The sequence below is a fragment of the Anabrus simplex genome, chromosome 1 (genome assembly GCF_040414725.1).
Source record: "Anabrus simplex isolate iqAnaSimp1 chromosome 1, ASM4041472v1, whole genome shotgun sequence".
Taxonomy (NCBI): domain Eukaryota; kingdom Metazoa; phylum Arthropoda; class Insecta; order Orthoptera; family Tettigoniidae; genus Anabrus; species Anabrus simplex.
This window is the reverse complement of record NC_090265.1, coordinates 1,485,917,822-1,485,935,871: the sequence shown is the minus strand read 5'-3', so window position 1 is coordinate 1,485,935,871 and position 18,050 is coordinate 1,485,917,822. Positions and strand designations below refer to the sequence as shown.

Below are 18,050 nucleotides of genomic sequence, written 5' to 3'. Positions count from 1 at the left end.
TACAGAATACTGTATATCAATGTTGCGTGATTCCTCTTCGGCCTAAGCAACCAAATGTAGTTTCATAACTTGGACACATTTGGTTTCACATTCGGCTCATGGGTGCGTTATTGTCATCACTTTTTTGTGGATTTCATCAGTGGCCGAATATTTATGGGAGTGACTGTAGCTGCACACTCGCTAGTTTGTGTACTGTACCACAAGCTATTTTCTGCTCTAGGAACTATCCACTCAGTTATTGTTTTACGCCCGCTTAATTTGGATTCAACATTCTATCAGAGACTAAATATAGACCTCCTCAGTCTATTGTCTACACTTCCTCGGCACCTCGGGAGCTTCGCCCCTACCGCTATTTAGTCGAGTCTGCAAGTACAGCTTTCTATGGTTACTGATAGCATTAAGCACACGCGATCTCATTGATATGTATCTGAATATCGCGCCACTTACAGATCCACACCTGTCTCCGTAAGTCTCCTATCCACTGGATCAAAGTTATCGCACTGTAACAATTAATCGCACTGTAATAATTACACACTGTCTTTGTTCTGAACAAAGGGTTTCTGGAGCAATCTAGGCAGACGCGCGACGCGTGCCGGCAGCAACATGATAGTCAACTGGATGATCTCCCCCCCATATCACTCAGCTTTTATATGAGGCCGCACTCCAAAGGACGCCTGGGGAAGTCCCGAGAAACAACTTGAGTCTGGAATGTGGCCACTACAGAGTTTCCCACGGTGGTTCTGCTTGGAACATATTTATTGATCTAATCCTATGTTAATAACCTTAGATGTATCTATCGTTTCGTAAAATTCTAGTAACCATTTCCATCTTTTTATTTTCTTGAAAAACCTTCAATTACGGGAATTACGGCTCAATTTCCGTAATGTGGTGGGCCTGTCTGCTCCCGCTGAAATCTCTGTTAAGATGGCAGGTCTCTCCCTCCGACAAAATCCCATCTCTCTTTCTCTCTTCCTCACATATTCTTTCTTCGTCACACCTGACGCCGCCTTGCCTCGGGAAATCACCTTCTCGATTCCCGCGCTCTGTATAGCATCACGCCCTCACAAACTGCGCCCTACTGCAAAATTATTACTCCGTTAAATATCCATGCTTGCGGTCAGATATAATGGTACAATACCTCTTATATCAATTATCTCAAGGCGTGAGGTGATAAACTCACACATCTGGCAATATACAGGGATATGGATCAGGACAATATTAGATTACGATTGCATTTCCACAATTGAGGATTGTACATGGAACTAGAATCACTTATTATAATTAAAATAAAACTGAGTTTATGACTATAACTTACGTCACAATGAACAAGCATTGACGTATTTTAATTTAACAAAGTATATATTGTGAGATTTGCGGTAACATTTAAAAAGAAAATTTAATCTAAACAAAGAAAGCTATTGACATGAACTTGAAGTGAAATGTGATATCGCCGCTGGTTACATTCTTCTTCATGTTATGAATGCATAACATGTCTGATGCTTTAATTACCTGATGTATGCATATACCGCTGATGAACTTGAAATTCCTGGAAAAACCTATGAGCTGAAGTCGGGAGCCGTCTGGTGTTATCTTCTTATGTAACAAGGAGTTGACCTACATACCATGTACGCGTGTAGGAAGGTCCAATGTAATTACGTCCACTCAATAGATCGTAAGACATTGGAAAATATTATTGAAACACCTTGTGAAGTCCATCCTCACAAGTAAATGATGTTTCACTATCAGCATAGTACCAGTCTCTACTCAGATCCAATTACCACTTGTAGACCTCCTCGATGATTCCAAAACCTCTTCAAACACAACTCTTAGCTCTGACCACTACTCTAAAACCACTGACCATCACTCTTCCTTCACTTCTTCCATTTGATCCATTTGATACATATGATCTGATACCTCTCACCACCGTTGCATCGACTTTTATAACCACGCGATCACGACTCGTCTCCCTACTCTCGGGTCATCCCTTCCACCTCACCATACAGTAGCTGGCGAATACAGACACTTGGTCGCAATCACGTGCCCACGCACTGATGTCATCAGTCATATGTCGTATAAGCGTGCCCAAGTGACTACAGATGACCATGCTGCATGCGTCACCGGGAAACCTACTTGCACATTACATTCTTAGTTAAACATAGCCTCGATTGCAAAATACTATGCCAGCTCATCTGGCCAGAGTTACAAGCCATAGAATGATTATATGAAACCAACAAATATCACTTATTACAAACAAAATTCACTTAACCTATGATTAAATACAATAATATACGTGATACCTAATTATTACAGTCTAAATGATGAGAAACAGAATATAAAATCTCATGAATTGGGTTCATAATAATAATAATAATAATAATAATAATAATCATAATAATAAATACTGAATGGAATCTGTAACCCTGTTGTACGGTTACACCAAGTCGACTCCAGAACAGAAGAGAGCCCACGAACAAAAAATGAAAGCTATATAGAAGACCATAAAGGTGAATCATAAAAGAATTGCATGATTCAACAGGGTCCATACGCAAATAATAATAGTAATAATAATAATAATAATAATAATAATAATAACATGCCTGTGGTTTTCCTTTAAAATCTAATACTGAAGCCTTCTTAATGTGTAACTACATTTTTATTGTTGATGCTCCGATCATAAATATTGTCAATATACATTTGCAGTTTCAACGAATCTTCACAAGTAGCCTAGTAATAGTTTTGTATCATTTGAAATCATCGGCATACAAGAGACAATTTGAAAGTGTAATATAATCCGAGCGAGGTGATTTATGAAGATCGTGAAGGAAGAGAACCTAAGTTGTAACTCTGTGCCATACCGGAAGTTTCAACATACACAAATGATTTAGTTTGAAGGTACGTTACAAACAGTTGACTGCTACACGGGTGAGTAGAAATTAGAGTCAAAAAGGAGTGTAATATAATCCATAGTTTGATTGTTTGATGATTCACACACTTCACTGAAAGTGGGTATTTTTTACTAAACATTTAAAACATGATGGACATTATTGCATTCCTTTTGTAAACTATATCCTGTGCCAGGTTCAAAAGCCTCCTAAATGGTCTCGTTTTGTCAGTATCGCTGTGGAGGGCGACAGAACTCAAGGATATGCATATTTCTATCTCATGCCAGTAGACAAAGATGTGCGCATCACCATGGCGAATATGTCATAATCACTTCCCTCAAAGAAACGCAGTTTTACTTTACAAAATTCACTGTTACGAGACTTTTGTTGTGATTTCTTGTAATGTGGAGATTATGACCTGTATCTAGTGGAATTTCAGTTGCTGAAACATTCTCATGTCTTTTCAGTATAGCTGTGGAAGTCAAACGGAATATGGATTTTATGTAGAGAAATTGCCAAGGCTAGGAACCCACCAATCCTTTCCTAAAATATATTTACTTCCATAACAAAATATTACTTAACGTCCGGCTTCTTCACTGAATGGTCAGCGTACTTATCTTTGGTTCATAGGGCCTCGGGTTCGATTCCCGGCCAGTTCCCAAATTTTAATCTGTGTTGTTGATTCCTCTGGCTTGGGGGCTGGGTGTTTGTTTTCGTTTTAATTCGCATCTCCATTTAATCAAAATACGACACACAACACTATAAACCACCACAGATACACGCAGTATTGAATACGTCCTCATAGAGCTGACCTGACTTCTGGAAAGGCATTCAGAGGTAAAAATGTGCTAAATCCATACAATGTGCTGAGCCTAGATAAACGGGAAAAGGCAGGGTAGAAAAATAAGGAGAATAATTTGATTTAGTTATACACATTATATTTTTCATACTACTCGTCTAACAGCCACTGCCCTTGACTGAATTTCATAACAGAATGACTGCGCTCCCAGAATTCAATAGAGATAGGTATGAAATGAAATGAATTGGCGTATGGCTTTTAGTGCCGGGAGTATCCGAGGACAAGTTCGGCTCGTCAGGTGCAGGTCTTTTGAACTGACGCCCATAGGCGACCTGAGCGTCGTGATGAGGATGAAATGATGATGAAGACGACACATACATCCAGCCCCATGCCAGTGAAATTAACCGACCCTGCCGGAAATCGAACCCAGGACCCCTGTGACCAAAGGCCAGCACGCTAATCATTTAGCCATGGAGGCGGACAGAGATAGGTATGATTGCCGGATACAAGAAGTAATTCGGCCAAGGTTCGCATTACAGTGATGACCTTCCTTTCTCCACACAAAATCTTCCATTGGCTCAGCTACAGTCTTTAACATATTTAAATCTCAAAAATTATCTATATTTTAAAGAAATTTATCCTGATTTTAATTAGATTTTTATCCTATAGGACATATTAAAATACTCATTCTAAATAATGTAATTCCTAATCTTTATCTTCCCTATAACATTGGAAACCTTCTGCTGGAGGATACTGACACGAGAGAACATTTCAACAATCTAGTTCATGTACTTTGCTAGAGGGTTATGTGAATAACAAACTGCAATGGAAAATTATTTCTAAGTAAAACAATAACTTTACATCTAAAATTACGCTGTTTAACTGCGTACAAATTGATTCAAAATGAGCTCAATAAACATAATTTTTAACTAACACTTTCTGTTAGATTCACTTAGATTGCACAGTTCTGTTCATATTGTTCGAAATGTCAAGAACATATAGCTTGACAAAATGAGTGCTACTTTTCTTGTAAGTTACATGAGCTATTAAAAAATTAAGAAACGTTAGTAATAATATTTGCTTTACGTCCCACTAACTAGTTTTACGGTTTTCGCTGATGTCGAGGTGCCGGAATTTAGTCCCTCAGGAGTTGTTCTACTTGCCAGTAAATCTACCGACACGAGACTGACGTATCTGAACACTTTCAAATACCACTGGACTGAGTCAGGGTCGAACTTGCCAAATTGGAGTCAGAAGGCTAGCGCCTGAACCGTCTGAGTCATTCAGCCCGGGAAACAAACATTATATTTATTTTTTTATAAAATGCAGAAACATTTATATATTAAAATCCAGGTTTGGATAAAGATACGTATCTCCATTCCTTCTATAAAATACGTGGTTTGCAAAACCAAACCAAAAATTATATCTCGAACATAATTTCCTGAAAAATAGTGTACCAAAGTCTGCAAAGAAAATTCCATCGAACTAATGTTGAAACACTGTATGAAATGGGTCTGTTGTAAATTTAGATTTATCATTAATATTCTACTGTTGTGAGTTGTGATTTTCATAACCCTATAAAAATAATTTTGAAATATATGTTTTCAAGGGTGTAAAATGTGCCATGCTCACGTATCAGTATCCGTAAATTAAAGTAATACTCTGTGTGCATAACATTGTTCATTATAATAGAGTTGAACATGACTTCCTTTTTTCTATTATAACTTCTACTTTACAGAGAAAGTGTACAAGATCCCTGGAGACGACACCCGATTCTTTGGTGTGTTTACTACATCTTTGACAGGGCTGACAGGCTCAGCTATCTGCTCCTTCACAATTAATGACATCCAAGATGCATTTCGAGGGAAATTCAAAGAACAAGCCTCGAGCAGCTCGGCGTGGCTGCCTGTCCTGAGTAACCGAGTGCCTACTCCAAGACCAGGAGAATGTGTCAATGACACAGAGACGTTACCAGACAACGTCCTCAACTTCATCCGTTCTCATCCACTGATGGATGCGGCTGTAGCTCACGAAAATGGTAAACCTGTTTTCTACAAACGAGACCTGCTCTTCGTTGATTTGGTAGTGGATCGACTAAAAATTGACCTCATAACTACTAACAAAATATACACCGTGTTCTACGCCGGCACCAGTAAGTAACACTCTGCTATTAAAACATATATTCATTCAAAGAATAATCCTTTGACAAATGGCAGGCATTATAATTCTAGCTTAAAACTGAATTAAAATATATCTGCTTGGTTATCATTTTATTATATCATTTATCTTGTAAATGTATTCAGTCAGAACGTCATCAGTCAATACTTCTAATGAAAAAAGTTAAATGATATCTTGTAATTCGCTGTGTACCAATGAATTTTTAAGTTTTATTTCAGCTCTCTTGATCTTAATTACATTATTTCACATAATCATTTCATTACTGGATAATGCAATGCAATGCAATAGATTTGTCATTTTTAGTATTAGCAAGTATATCCTTCATATTTTTCATGGCGTATAACAATTTAATGAAAATGTATAACAGTTAATTGAATGTCGTAGATGATGGACGAGTTTATAAACTGGTACAATGGCAAGATGAAGACGGAGAATCTTCGTCAATCGTACTCGATATATTTGATGTAACTCCTGGGGAAACCATAAGACAGATGGCGATTTCCAAAGAGGTGAGTAGAAATCTTCTCTTCAACTCTGTATCTCTAGTTGTTCGACTCAGGCAATTCCACAGATTTCCAGACAGCGTAACACCAAATACAATAATTCCTCTGCATAGCATTTCGCATGTCAGTGTTTTATCCGGGTAACTATTAGCAAATTTTGTACAGAACATTTACCACTGTTACGTCGTTATCCATGAAAATGGAACTGATTATGTTTGTTTACAATTGAATTTGTTTCGTTTATATATGTGTTTGATGAGCGGTTTGTTTAGGTCAGTAGGGCTTTTTAGTCGATCTGTATTCGAATCTTAAAAATAAACATTTAAATTCAATTCATATAACTCTCATCCTCTCTCTTTCGCTCATGCCTGTCCGAATTAGGATGTATCAGGTGATTTATATATTGCTTTACATATTTGAAGTAGCAATGATGCCCTGAGCGATTTTTCCAACACTGCCTATCAGTTTCGTCTCGAAGTTCATTGCCAACGGATTAATAACTTTTAAATGTCAAGATAATTAACATCTAGATGGTCATCCTCATTATATTTGAACCAGCTGTTTACGTTTGTCTTAATACACATCCCTTCCGTTACGCACAACTTATCACTGAAGACAGGCACAACATGAAGAAAATTTTGCCAAAATATGGCATTTATTTGGGCTAAATACGAAACTATGAAAATATATTTAACAATATTATTAAATACAATGAATCACTATCATTTTATGTTTAATTTAAGAGGACTGAAGTATTGTGCAATGATGCAACATACGAACTGAGAGAATATTGAGTGGTTCTTCCCAATATAAAACAGATCATTTTGAGTAGTCATGAACATGACTCATAGTCATAGGGTAGGCTAGAGAGCTGAGTTGAATTCATTGTCGAATGTCAACTAAGTACATTAAACTAATAAATAGAATAACATAATAGCCTACCTACTTGCTGGCTACTGTGGAACTGTGTTTTGACTGCCATTTTAACACTGCACATAAATCTAACTATTCATTATTTAAACCTCCCTGTAAGAAGTGAACAGTGAATGCAAGTGAGTACTATTTTCAAATGAGCTGAGAGCGAGAGTCCGTTATAGCGTACGATTCTTTCAGTGAAGCATGTCTCTGTAATGTCTCGCCTGCAGCGTGAGTCGGCTCCCCGCCAATGTCCAGTGTTCCGATAATGAACCACGTGCAGTAGCGGCGATTAGAAAATAGAAGTGGGCGAGATACAAAAATTACCCGGTTAGCGGGATGGACGGTTACACCAAAATTGACAAATATAGCTAGAAAATGGTAAGTAATGCGATACTCTGTGAACGAATTTCAACAAAGACGTTAAGGTTCACAGTCTATCCAATTGTATGTGTATGTTCAGTCCTCAGCCCGAAGGTTGGCTGGATCCTCAACAGCTCCACCATCAGCTGTCATAGATGGCCTAGGCATCACTGAAGAGGCGTACTAGGGAAATGAGGCGTGAGGTAGTTTCCCGTTGCTTTCTTACCGAGCCAGAAGTTGCTATTACATATCAGTCTGCCAAGCCCACTCAAATGCATGCAACAACCGACCCTATGAGCAACAATTTCACACCATTCATAACAGGGACTGGCTGCATAAGGTACGGCATTACAAGCATCGCTCATACCTCAGTCACTTTCACATTGTCAAAGCCAAGGACAAGACAGTGACAGATCAATGAAATTAACAAAATTACTCCAGCCTATATCAGAAGATTTAGTGCACTGTAAACAGTAGGTCTCGCCAGCAAGGGCCATCTACCAACTTAACTGCGGTAATAATCGTTTTTTGAGATTTTGATCCAATACCATACAATAAAACTTTCTCCAAAGGAACAATAATTACACATGTATTACAATTAAATATAAGTTCGGCGTTATTATACAATTAAAATAATTTAGTATAATTGACTACACCCTTAAAAAAGTAACAGACAACAGGTAGAACTACACAGACTCATTGAGTGGGTGACACTGACCGACTTACGAATACGCGCGGCAAGCGGGTGAATCGTACCTCAGTGTCCATGACCTTGGAAAAAATATACCCCTGCTACCCTTCCTCACAGCACATGTTACACGCTGCTGCGCGAGTCTCCACTACTTGCTGTGGCGCTGTACGGATCGGTGAGTCGCGACGCATGACAATTCGTGCGTATTTCTGCTAAGTACGAGGGTCGAGTCACAGTTCATAGCAACTATTTCTTTTCTCGCGAAAAGGAGACAACACGGAAAATCTAAGATATGCATTTGGAAATATAGGGCATGTACTTATGCACAGTGCTTGAAGTCAAATTGTGACTCCTTGAGATTCTCATAGAAAAGTGACAGAACGCATGCCATTGATAAACATTGTTTTATTATGGTATAGACAGCAAATACACAAGCCTACGTACAAAGGACAGGTCTCCACTGGTTAGGCCCTACAGACCTTCGAAATAATCACCGAGTTTTCCACTGTGCGTTGCCAGCGGTACATCTTTGTCAATGGACACTGGACGGCTTGGGCGATGCAAATCGGCAGTTGATACTCTACCCCTTTTGAACGTCTCCACCCACCTCGCCGCTGTTCTTTAGGGCATGGCATGCACACCTGATGCTTCCGGCAGCTCTGCATGGCGTTGGCGTGCATTTCTGCCGTGGAGAACTGCTATTTTAATATACGATCGTTGATCCTGCTCGTTGACTTCCATTTTGTGACACTGCACTCTGAACTTGGGGGCATGCTTAGACCCACACTGTTGTTTACATAGACCATCTGGTGGCATCATACGCAAGTACATACCGTACGTTTCCAAATGCATATCTTAGATTTTACGTGTTGTCTCATGTTCGCGAGAAAGACAATAGTTGCCATGACTTATGACTCGACCTCCGTATTTTTCTTGAAATTTAAAGAACCGTAGCTGCAGTTGCTTAAGTGCGGCCAATATCTAGTATTCGGGAGATAGTGGGTTCGAACCCCACTGTCGGCAGCCCTGAAGATGGCTTTCCGTGGTTTCCCATTTTCACACCAGGCAAATTCTGGGGCTGTACCTTAATTACGGCCATGGCTGATTCCTTCCCACTCCTAACCCTTTCCTCTCCTATTGTCGCCGTAAGACATATCTGTGTCGGTGCGACATAAAACAAATTGGGAAATTAAAGAAATTACAAGATAGAATTAGCTGATAAAATAACAGAGTTTGTACATGTTTAAAAAGGAATTCATATTATCCCTAGTTTGAAGTGGATAAAATGTAATAAAAATGTAATACCTAATCGCCGCCATGGAACGTGTGTGTGTTGTGTCTTACTGACCCGTGAGTGCACCACTCAGTACTGTCTTCGGCGAGTCAGCTGAATCGTGTGCCGTGATCTCGCCGTCGCTGCGATTCGATTCACTCGGCCAGTTGAATGAGTCGATAGGCCCTACGCTGCTTTGAATCACACACTCAGTAGCCATCACTACACCGATCATCAAAAGCAGCTTCTCCTCTTGACCAGGCTCCTCCTATAAGATGCCTAAAAGTATGTATGGAAAAGCTTTATCCTTTGCAGCTCCCTAGTCTACCCTATGACTATGAGTCATGCTCATGACCGTTCAAAATTATCTGTTTTATATTGGGAAGAACCGCTCGGTATTCTCTCAGTTTGTATGTTGCACAAGACTTCAATCATAAACGTTAGTCGGGAAACGTATCTGTCACAGAAACAGCAGCTGTTGTTGTAAAAAGCGTTTAAACTGTGTTTTCAGATAGCTGCATTAAAAACAACAAAATATTCATTCATTCACTCAGACTTGAATGTGAAACTCTCTAGCCGTTTCCAGTCAAACGACTGGGTCAGGAATGCAAATGGATGGGGCCCTCAACTTGTGCCGTGGAAAGGAAAATGTGCCAGCTGGCGAGGCCAGTCGCACTCCCCTGGACAATGATTAATTAATGATAAGTGAAATGATTGCAGAATGTGTTTCTAGAATGAAGGAAAACCGGGAAAACAGGATTGCCCGGAGAAGACCTGTCCCACCTCCGCTTTATGCAGCATAAATCTCGCATCCAGTGCCCGGGGCTTGAACATCTGGTCATTCAGATATGTAGCACATTATTTTAAAAGATATTAAAGTAAAATTATTTGATTAAAACGTATTATAAAATTAGACAATAAAATCACTACACTATAATCCATACTTAAACTTTTGTTGCAATATGTGCACATGACGATCTTTTTTAAAACAATTGAATTAAGTCACCCAATCACGAATTCCAGTTTTAGGTGTGCTGCCTTCACTTCATCACAAGAATTTACAGCTTCACCAGATCACAAAACAACAAACGAATGTCACGTTCTAATCTGACAATATCTCGTGCACTGTTCGGTCTGGCCCTCCGACGCGGCACATATAAGGGGCGCCTGCAGATAGAAAGTGTTGTTAGATTTCTAAGCTGTTCCAATGCGTGCAATGTGTGGCTTGGGGTTTTCAGACATGCGTCCTGGAAAACTGCATCGGCATAATGTGGAAAACACAGTTCATTTTAACGGCAATATTATCGGAGGGAAAAATTGTAAATCTTACAAAATGAGAAGCAATATGAAGATTATAATGATGTATGAAAATTTTAAATATTAAGAAATATGAACATTTCTTTTGGCGTGCATTGCCACCTAAACTTCGCCATTCGTAAACATTCTATTTTCAAGAGCTCTAGCAGCTATGGGTTAGAATATGAAATTACGCATCGTGCTTCTCTCTACACATCTCACCACCAATCACCACAGAAGCATGGAACATTTCAATATACCATTCCACATTTTATTATACGAATAACAACCTAAATATTTTGGTGGATTAATGAATAATATAATGATGTGACGTTACAGATTTAACTGTTCGGTTTAAAAATCATCTATTTCTCGAATTGTCGAGCCTCCGTGGTTCAGGCGGCAGCGCGCCGGCCTCTCACCGCTGGGTTCCTTGGTTCAAATCCCGGTCACTCCATGTGAGATTTGTGCTGGACAAAGTGGAGGGGGGACAGGTTTTTCTCCGGGTACTCCGGTTTTCCCTGTCATATTGCATTCCTGCAACACTCTCCAATATCCTTCCATTTCATCTGTCATTCATTAATCATTGTCCCAGGGGAGTGCGACAGGCTTCGGCAGCCGACACATTTCCTATCCTCGCCGCTAAATTGGGGCTTAATTCACTCCATTCCTGACCCGGTAGAATGACTGGAAACAGGCTGTGAATTTTCATTTTTCTCGAATTCCTTGTCCTTTTTATTACTTTTACTTTATTTCTCAACCTTGAACCTTGTTGAAATTCTTATATGATCTCCATGAAATGCCTATGTCTTCATATTTCAGTACAAGTCGCTATACGTCGCATCAGACCATCGTATACGCCAGATTGACCTCGTCATGTGTAATCGTCGATATGACAACTGTCTCCGCTGTGTCCACGACCCGTACTGTGGTTGGGACAAGGATTCTAACTCCTGCAGACCTTACACACCGGGGTAAGTCAAAAGAAAACAGTCTAGCAAATTCCTCCTTGAAATGTTCCTTATATACCATCCGAAATTAAAGTAGTATAAATTGTTAGTGATGGACACATCTATGATTTTTAAGTAATAAATTGAGAAAGCGCTTCGAATCATAAATCTGTTCTGAAATTTTGTACTTCCTAGAGTGGGAGTGAAGATAGTCGAAGAGCTAAATTCTAGTTTAACCACAGTTTAATTCACTCCTTTCCAGCATATTTATCGATGATTTTTTTTTAATCCCTTGGCGTTGTTCTGAATTTAATTTGAAAGCAATTAATAGGGTTCGGAAATTTATGACCTAAAGAAGTACAAAATATTCAATCTATGTATGACCTAGAAAATGGAAATATATGACTTAAGTATTTTAGGGAGAAGTGGCAAGTGTTAAAGTATTAATAATATTAAACGTGTCATCAAGTGATGTGCGATAATACAGCAGACACATTTATCATGCAAACTGACAGAGCTACAGTAGGTAAATTACTTTATAAATCCATTCAGTATCATAACCCTGAGGGGCAGTTCTCGTTCTTCTTTCGTAAAAAATAACTAACTAAATAACTAAAAATGAAGTATTAGAATGCTTTTTGGTATCTGTCGGCGTACGTTCGTACAGGATTTCTTTCTCGGAATCATATCCTCTAAACCTGCTACCTTCTGTTTAGGGAAAAAGAAAGAAAAATAGGCCTACACCTACTACAGTGTTTCAAAACTGACGCAGATAACAGCTACCTTGTTAAACCGACGCCTCAGTTTAAATACAAATTCTCAAAAAAAATATTTTAAACGGCATCAGGGACCCATCATTCAGTTATTTTGCAGATTTCGGGTAAAATGGCATCAGGAATAAAACATGATATTTTCCTTTACATCCGAACCTTAGTAATTAGAGATGGGCCATCACAAGTAAAAGAATGCGTGTGTATAACCCTTGTCCCGTGTCTCTACGGTGCCGGGTGTGAAGTGAGATGAATCTTCGTAGCGAGGATTTACGACCGGATGCCCTTCCTGATGTCAACCTCATCAGAGGAGTTAATGAGATGAAATGAATGGTGTGATATATGACGGTAGGAAGGGAAAGGATGAAACTTGCTGCCGGTACATAGTCTAGGCTACTCCTGCCGAAAAGCACCAAGGGATCTGTTCAAGGCTCCGACGGACGAATCACCACCAACCCCGTCATATGAATACTACAGAGAGGATTGGAATTGAATCCAGGCTTTTATCTCTCAATCTAGACATAGAAATTGTTTATCAGCACTTTTCCTACCCTGCCGGCCAACATTCTTTTGCATATTTCGTGTAAAATGACACCAGGAATAAAACATGACCTTTTCTTTAACATCCGAACCTTTTTGAAAATGAAAACCTCAGATCATTTTAAGAGATGAAGTACTGAGCGAGCTGGCCGTGCGGTTAGCGCCTCTAAACTGTGAGCTTGAATTTGGGAGGTAGTGGGTTCGAACACCACTGTCGGCAGCCCTGAAGATCTTTTTCCGTGGTTTTCCATTTTTACACCAGGCAAATGCTGGGGCTGTACCTTAAGGTCACAGCCGCTTCCTTCCCATTCCTAGGAATTTCCTATCCCATCGTCGCTGTAAGACCTAACTGTATCGGTGCGACGTAAAGCAAATAGCAAAAAATATATATATATTTTTGTGCAGAAGTATGATGATGCTTTGCTTCCACTCCCCTGGTATGCCTTCTGATTCGAGTATCTTGTTAAACAGCGCATTGATGATTGGGGTTATGTCTTCTTCATCCCATTTGAGGAATTCATTGTAAATTCCATCTTCCCTTGGGGTTTTTCATTCTTTGCTTCCCGTATGCAGCTACGCAACAATAATCGGATGACTTCATAGTATTAGGTTGAAATTCATTAGGACTAAGCGCTTGAATATTAATTTATTTGTGTCAACCTGGGAGAAGTCGCGTGATGATGATAATGATAGTAATAATAATAATTACTTCCTTCTAACTACGTTTCACGATTTACAGAGAGTCCGAAATGCCGGAAGATTTGTACCGGAAGAATGTCTTTGCGTGTCAATAAAATTACTGACCCGACGGTGACGTATTTGAGCACATTCAAATAACATAGGATTGAACCAAGATCGAACGCACCATCTTGAGCTCAGAACGTGCGATTAATCAAAAGTTATTCATAGTTGCCAAGTAAAAAAATAGCAATGAGAATCATTACTATAGAATGTACAAAAATAATGTGTTACCGAGTTTTCTGAGATCTATTTAGATAAGGTCTTTTCGACCTGTGCCTCTTATCGGCTAGCAAATGTAATACGACTTCTCCCGGGTTAACTACACAAAAGTGATATTACCGTTCCAAAAACTGTGAAACATGTTTCTTTTCTTGGTATCTTTTGTTATGTGTATCTCGTTATAATTGTTTAAGAGTGAACTATAATTCAATGTATATAACTAGTGTACTTGCCGTACACTTTAACTGTTAAGATCATGCTCTGTGCTCAGCTTGTTGCAGGACGTAATGAACGAGACAGTGGGTATCTGTGATAGCAGTGTGGTGAAGAAGAGGATGGTAGTGACATGGGGACAGAGCATACATTTGGGATGTTTCCTCAAGATACCTGAAGTACTCGCCAGCCAGACCGTCACATGGTTCCACTACAGCAAAGAAAAGGGTCGATATCAAATAATATACAGGTAATGAATAAATTAGTATGTCTCATTTATTTATTTATTTACTTAATGAATTAATTAATTTACTGATACAGGAAACGCATACTGGAAAATAAATTTATTCCACGATTGTCGCTAACCTTATGTGAGGGGACAACACTAGAGAGAAACTGGTTATTCAATCATTTGTTTTGTAGCCTTTCTTGGGATCCATAAATAGTTTAAGAATAAACAATAATAAGCTTAAGGTGTCTTGTAGGGAAGAGCTTAGAGCAGGGCTTCTCAAACGCCCAAAATCACACATGTGCAAACAGCGGCGCAGAGTACCTGTGCACAGTGCATCGGTCCCGCTCGGCTCGGCTCGGCTCGGACCAACGCTTCGTATCTGGGCTACTCGGCCAAGCTCGGCTCAAGTCGGCTCAACTCAGCTCGGATTTCGAGCGCTACGGTGCAAGTGTGGAAGAGGGAGACAGGGGGAGCGAGCGAGACAGGCGTGGGGAAAGAGAGAAACAGCGCTAATGCTCCAAAATCGAGGAGTGGGAGTCTGCACTCTGGTCAACTAAGCGAAGTTGTCTTTTGCACCGTGCACAGTGCATGCACCCTGAGAGGCCCTGGCTTAGATTTAGGGGGGAAAATATGGATCATAGCCTAAGTTTCATTTAATAACAAATACTAGAGAGAGGAAATTACAACAAGAAAATAACGTGTACCTACGTAATTTATTTCGTATTTAGTTTCAATAGCTTAGTTCTGCTAGACATATTTAAGACTATGAAGTCATCTCTTACACTAAACCAAGGTTAACAATAAGGCTACATGAAGCCAACATAACGTACAGTTACTTGGAAATAATAATAATAATAATAATAATAATAATAATAATAATAATAATAATAATAATATGTCCGACTCTTTGGCTGAATGGTCGGGTCGGGGGTTTTAATAGCGTCTGATTAAATCTTCTAGCTCGGGGACTGGGTGTTTGTGTTTGTCCCAACACTTTCCTCTTCATATTCATACAACATACTACACTACCAACCACCACAGAAACACGCAATAGTGATTACACTGATTACATCTCCCTATATAGCGTTGGCGTCAGGAAGGGCATTCGGCCGCAAAACAGAACAAAATCCACATGTGTGGCACAGTTCGCACCCGCGACCCCACAAGTGTGGAAAAAGCGGTAGAAAAAGAAGAATAAGAAAATAATAATAATAATAATAATAATAATAATAATAATAATAATAATAATAATAATAATAATTTCGACAGTAAAATAGTCACAGTTCATACACTAGTTTTTGAATGAAGAACCCGACATTAGACTCCGTAACTCGCCTAGTATGGAGTTCCATACCCACGTTGTACCTAAAGTGAAGGAGTGAGCGTACCGTTTGGTGGCGTGTGTAGAGGTAATGAAGTGTATTTCTGTTGTGAAAGCGGGTGTTCAGTTGACGTGCCTCTGTGAACTTGGTAATCTTCAATGGTAGGTACTAAGGTGTAGACGTACAACAACAGAATTGCGCAGTAGACACTAAACGTGAAGTTTCCGTTTCGTTTGCATGTTTCGCATTGACGGTTGAGTTAAGGAGAGATAGGTTGACGCGATTTCAAGCTGAAATTAAAAAGAATGCAAGAACTATAATATTTTGCAACCTTTTGGTTAACTATGAATTAAGATCGCTTTACACATCATCTCCTTCTTCGTAAGACGTCGTCTCCGAGCGGAGGTGGCGATCCACGTAACTAGTTCTGATCTTGACAGCGCAGACTGGAATGCCACTTCTGAAGTTCAGCAGTGCCATCTTCGAAGGGCTTTCAGTCATGAATTTCTTCTTCTCCCAACAGATAATATTAATGCACCCACCGTAAAGACATGGGTGTACAGTTTGGTGGTGTGTGCAGACATGGTCAGGATGTTGCTTCTGTGAAAGGGGTTATTTAGTTAATGTTTCTCTAAGAGTTTTGCAGCTTGAAATCTGGATACTGTGGTGTTGCTATGATCGAGATAATATGTGATGTGATGTGACGTGACGTTCAAACTAACTGCCGTCTAAAGGACCTAGAACAAGGAGTTGAGTTTTAGACTCCGTACTAAACAATATCAGATAATTCTTTCTTAATCTGTTTACCTTCCAGGGTTAGTTTTTCCCTCGGACTCAGCGAGGGATCCCACCTCTACCGCCTCAAGGGCAGTGTCCTGGAGCGTGAGACATTGGGCTGGGGGATACAACAGGGGAGGATGGCCAGTACCTCGCCCAGGCGGCCTCACCTGCTATGCTGAACAGGGGCCTTGGCGGGGGATGGGAAGATTGGAAGGGTTCGACAAGGAAGAGGGAAGGAAGCGGCCGTGGCCTGAAATTAGGCACCATCCCGGAATTTGCCTGGAGGTGAAGTGGTAAACCACGGAAAACCACTTACAGGATGGGTGAGGTGGTAATAGAACCCACTTCTACTCAGTTGACCTCTCGAGGCTGAGTTGACCCCGTTCCAGCCCTCGTACCACTTTTCAAATTTCGTGGCAGAGCCGGGAATCGAACCCTGGCCTCCGATGGGTGGCAGCTAATCACACTAACCACTACACCACAGAGGCGGACATCAGACAATTCTGCTGGCGTTTATTGAATTTTTAGTATATAATTCGCATAGACTCTTCATTACGAAAGTAGCGGTAGAGTAGGTGCACTTTGCTTGCGAGGCAGTGTGATAGTAACTCATGCATAGTTAAACCTGCATTTCTCTCGCATTTGCAAACATCGTGTATGGTGGGTAGTGGGAGGGGAACGGGCGGAGCGTTCCAGCGAGGGAGAGTATGTCAAATTTATTGGCTACGAATGTAACCGTGAGGCCAGTCTTGCTCACTTCTGACGTATAGAATCGATTGATGGCGCAATGGAAGCGTCAATAGGGGTATGTGAAGGAGTTTGGTGACTACCATCTGTCTATGTTAGCGGTTAGGAGGCTCCATGGCTAAATGGTTAGCTTGCTGGCCTTTGGTCACAGGGGTCCCGGGTTCGATTCCCGGCAGAGTCGGGAATTTTAACCATCATTGGTTAATTTCTCTGGCACGAGGGCAGGGTGTATGTGACGTCTTCATCATCATTTCATTCTCGTCAGGACACGCAGGTCGCCTACGGGAGTCAAATCAAAAGACCTGCATTTGGCGAGCCGAACTTGTCCTCGGACCCACCATCAGAGAGACTCTGGAATACTGGAGTTATTACAATTCAATTTCGTATCGAAGTATTCCATCTTAAAGTATTTACAAAAGATTTGAAACTGTCGCTTTTTCTTCAGCAATATTGATTACATTTTTATGAACCGCGATTATCTACAGTATATGTATGTTGAGTAGGGGCTGCCTGACCGAGGCGGTAAAGGCGTTCTCGGTTCGCGCGGAAGGCCGTGGTTTCGAATCCCCGTCAGGAAGTCGTAAAATTTAAGAAACGTGATTTCCACTTCCGGAGGTGGATATGGCCATGAGGTTC

General features: G+C 40.2%; 1 protein-coding gene across 1 annotated transcript in view; it reads left to right on the top strand.

Annotated features, from left to right (window-relative positions):
• Nucleotides 1-18,050, top strand: part of LOC136861271 (semaphorin-2A) — a 798,296-nt gene that overhangs the window by 768,239 nt on the left and 12,007 nt on the right. Inside the window, exons 8-11 of the mRNA XM_068226104.1 lie at nucleotides 5,420-5,833; nucleotides 6,244-6,368; nucleotides 11,723-11,874; nucleotides 14,392-14,583. Of these exons, the coding sequence (XP_068082205.1) occupies nucleotides 5,420-5,833; nucleotides 6,244-6,368; nucleotides 11,723-11,874; nucleotides 14,392-14,583 (883 nt within the window). The remainder of the gene's footprint in view (nucleotides 1-5,419; nucleotides 5,834-6,243; nucleotides 6,369-11,722; nucleotides 11,875-14,391; nucleotides 14,584-18,050) is intronic.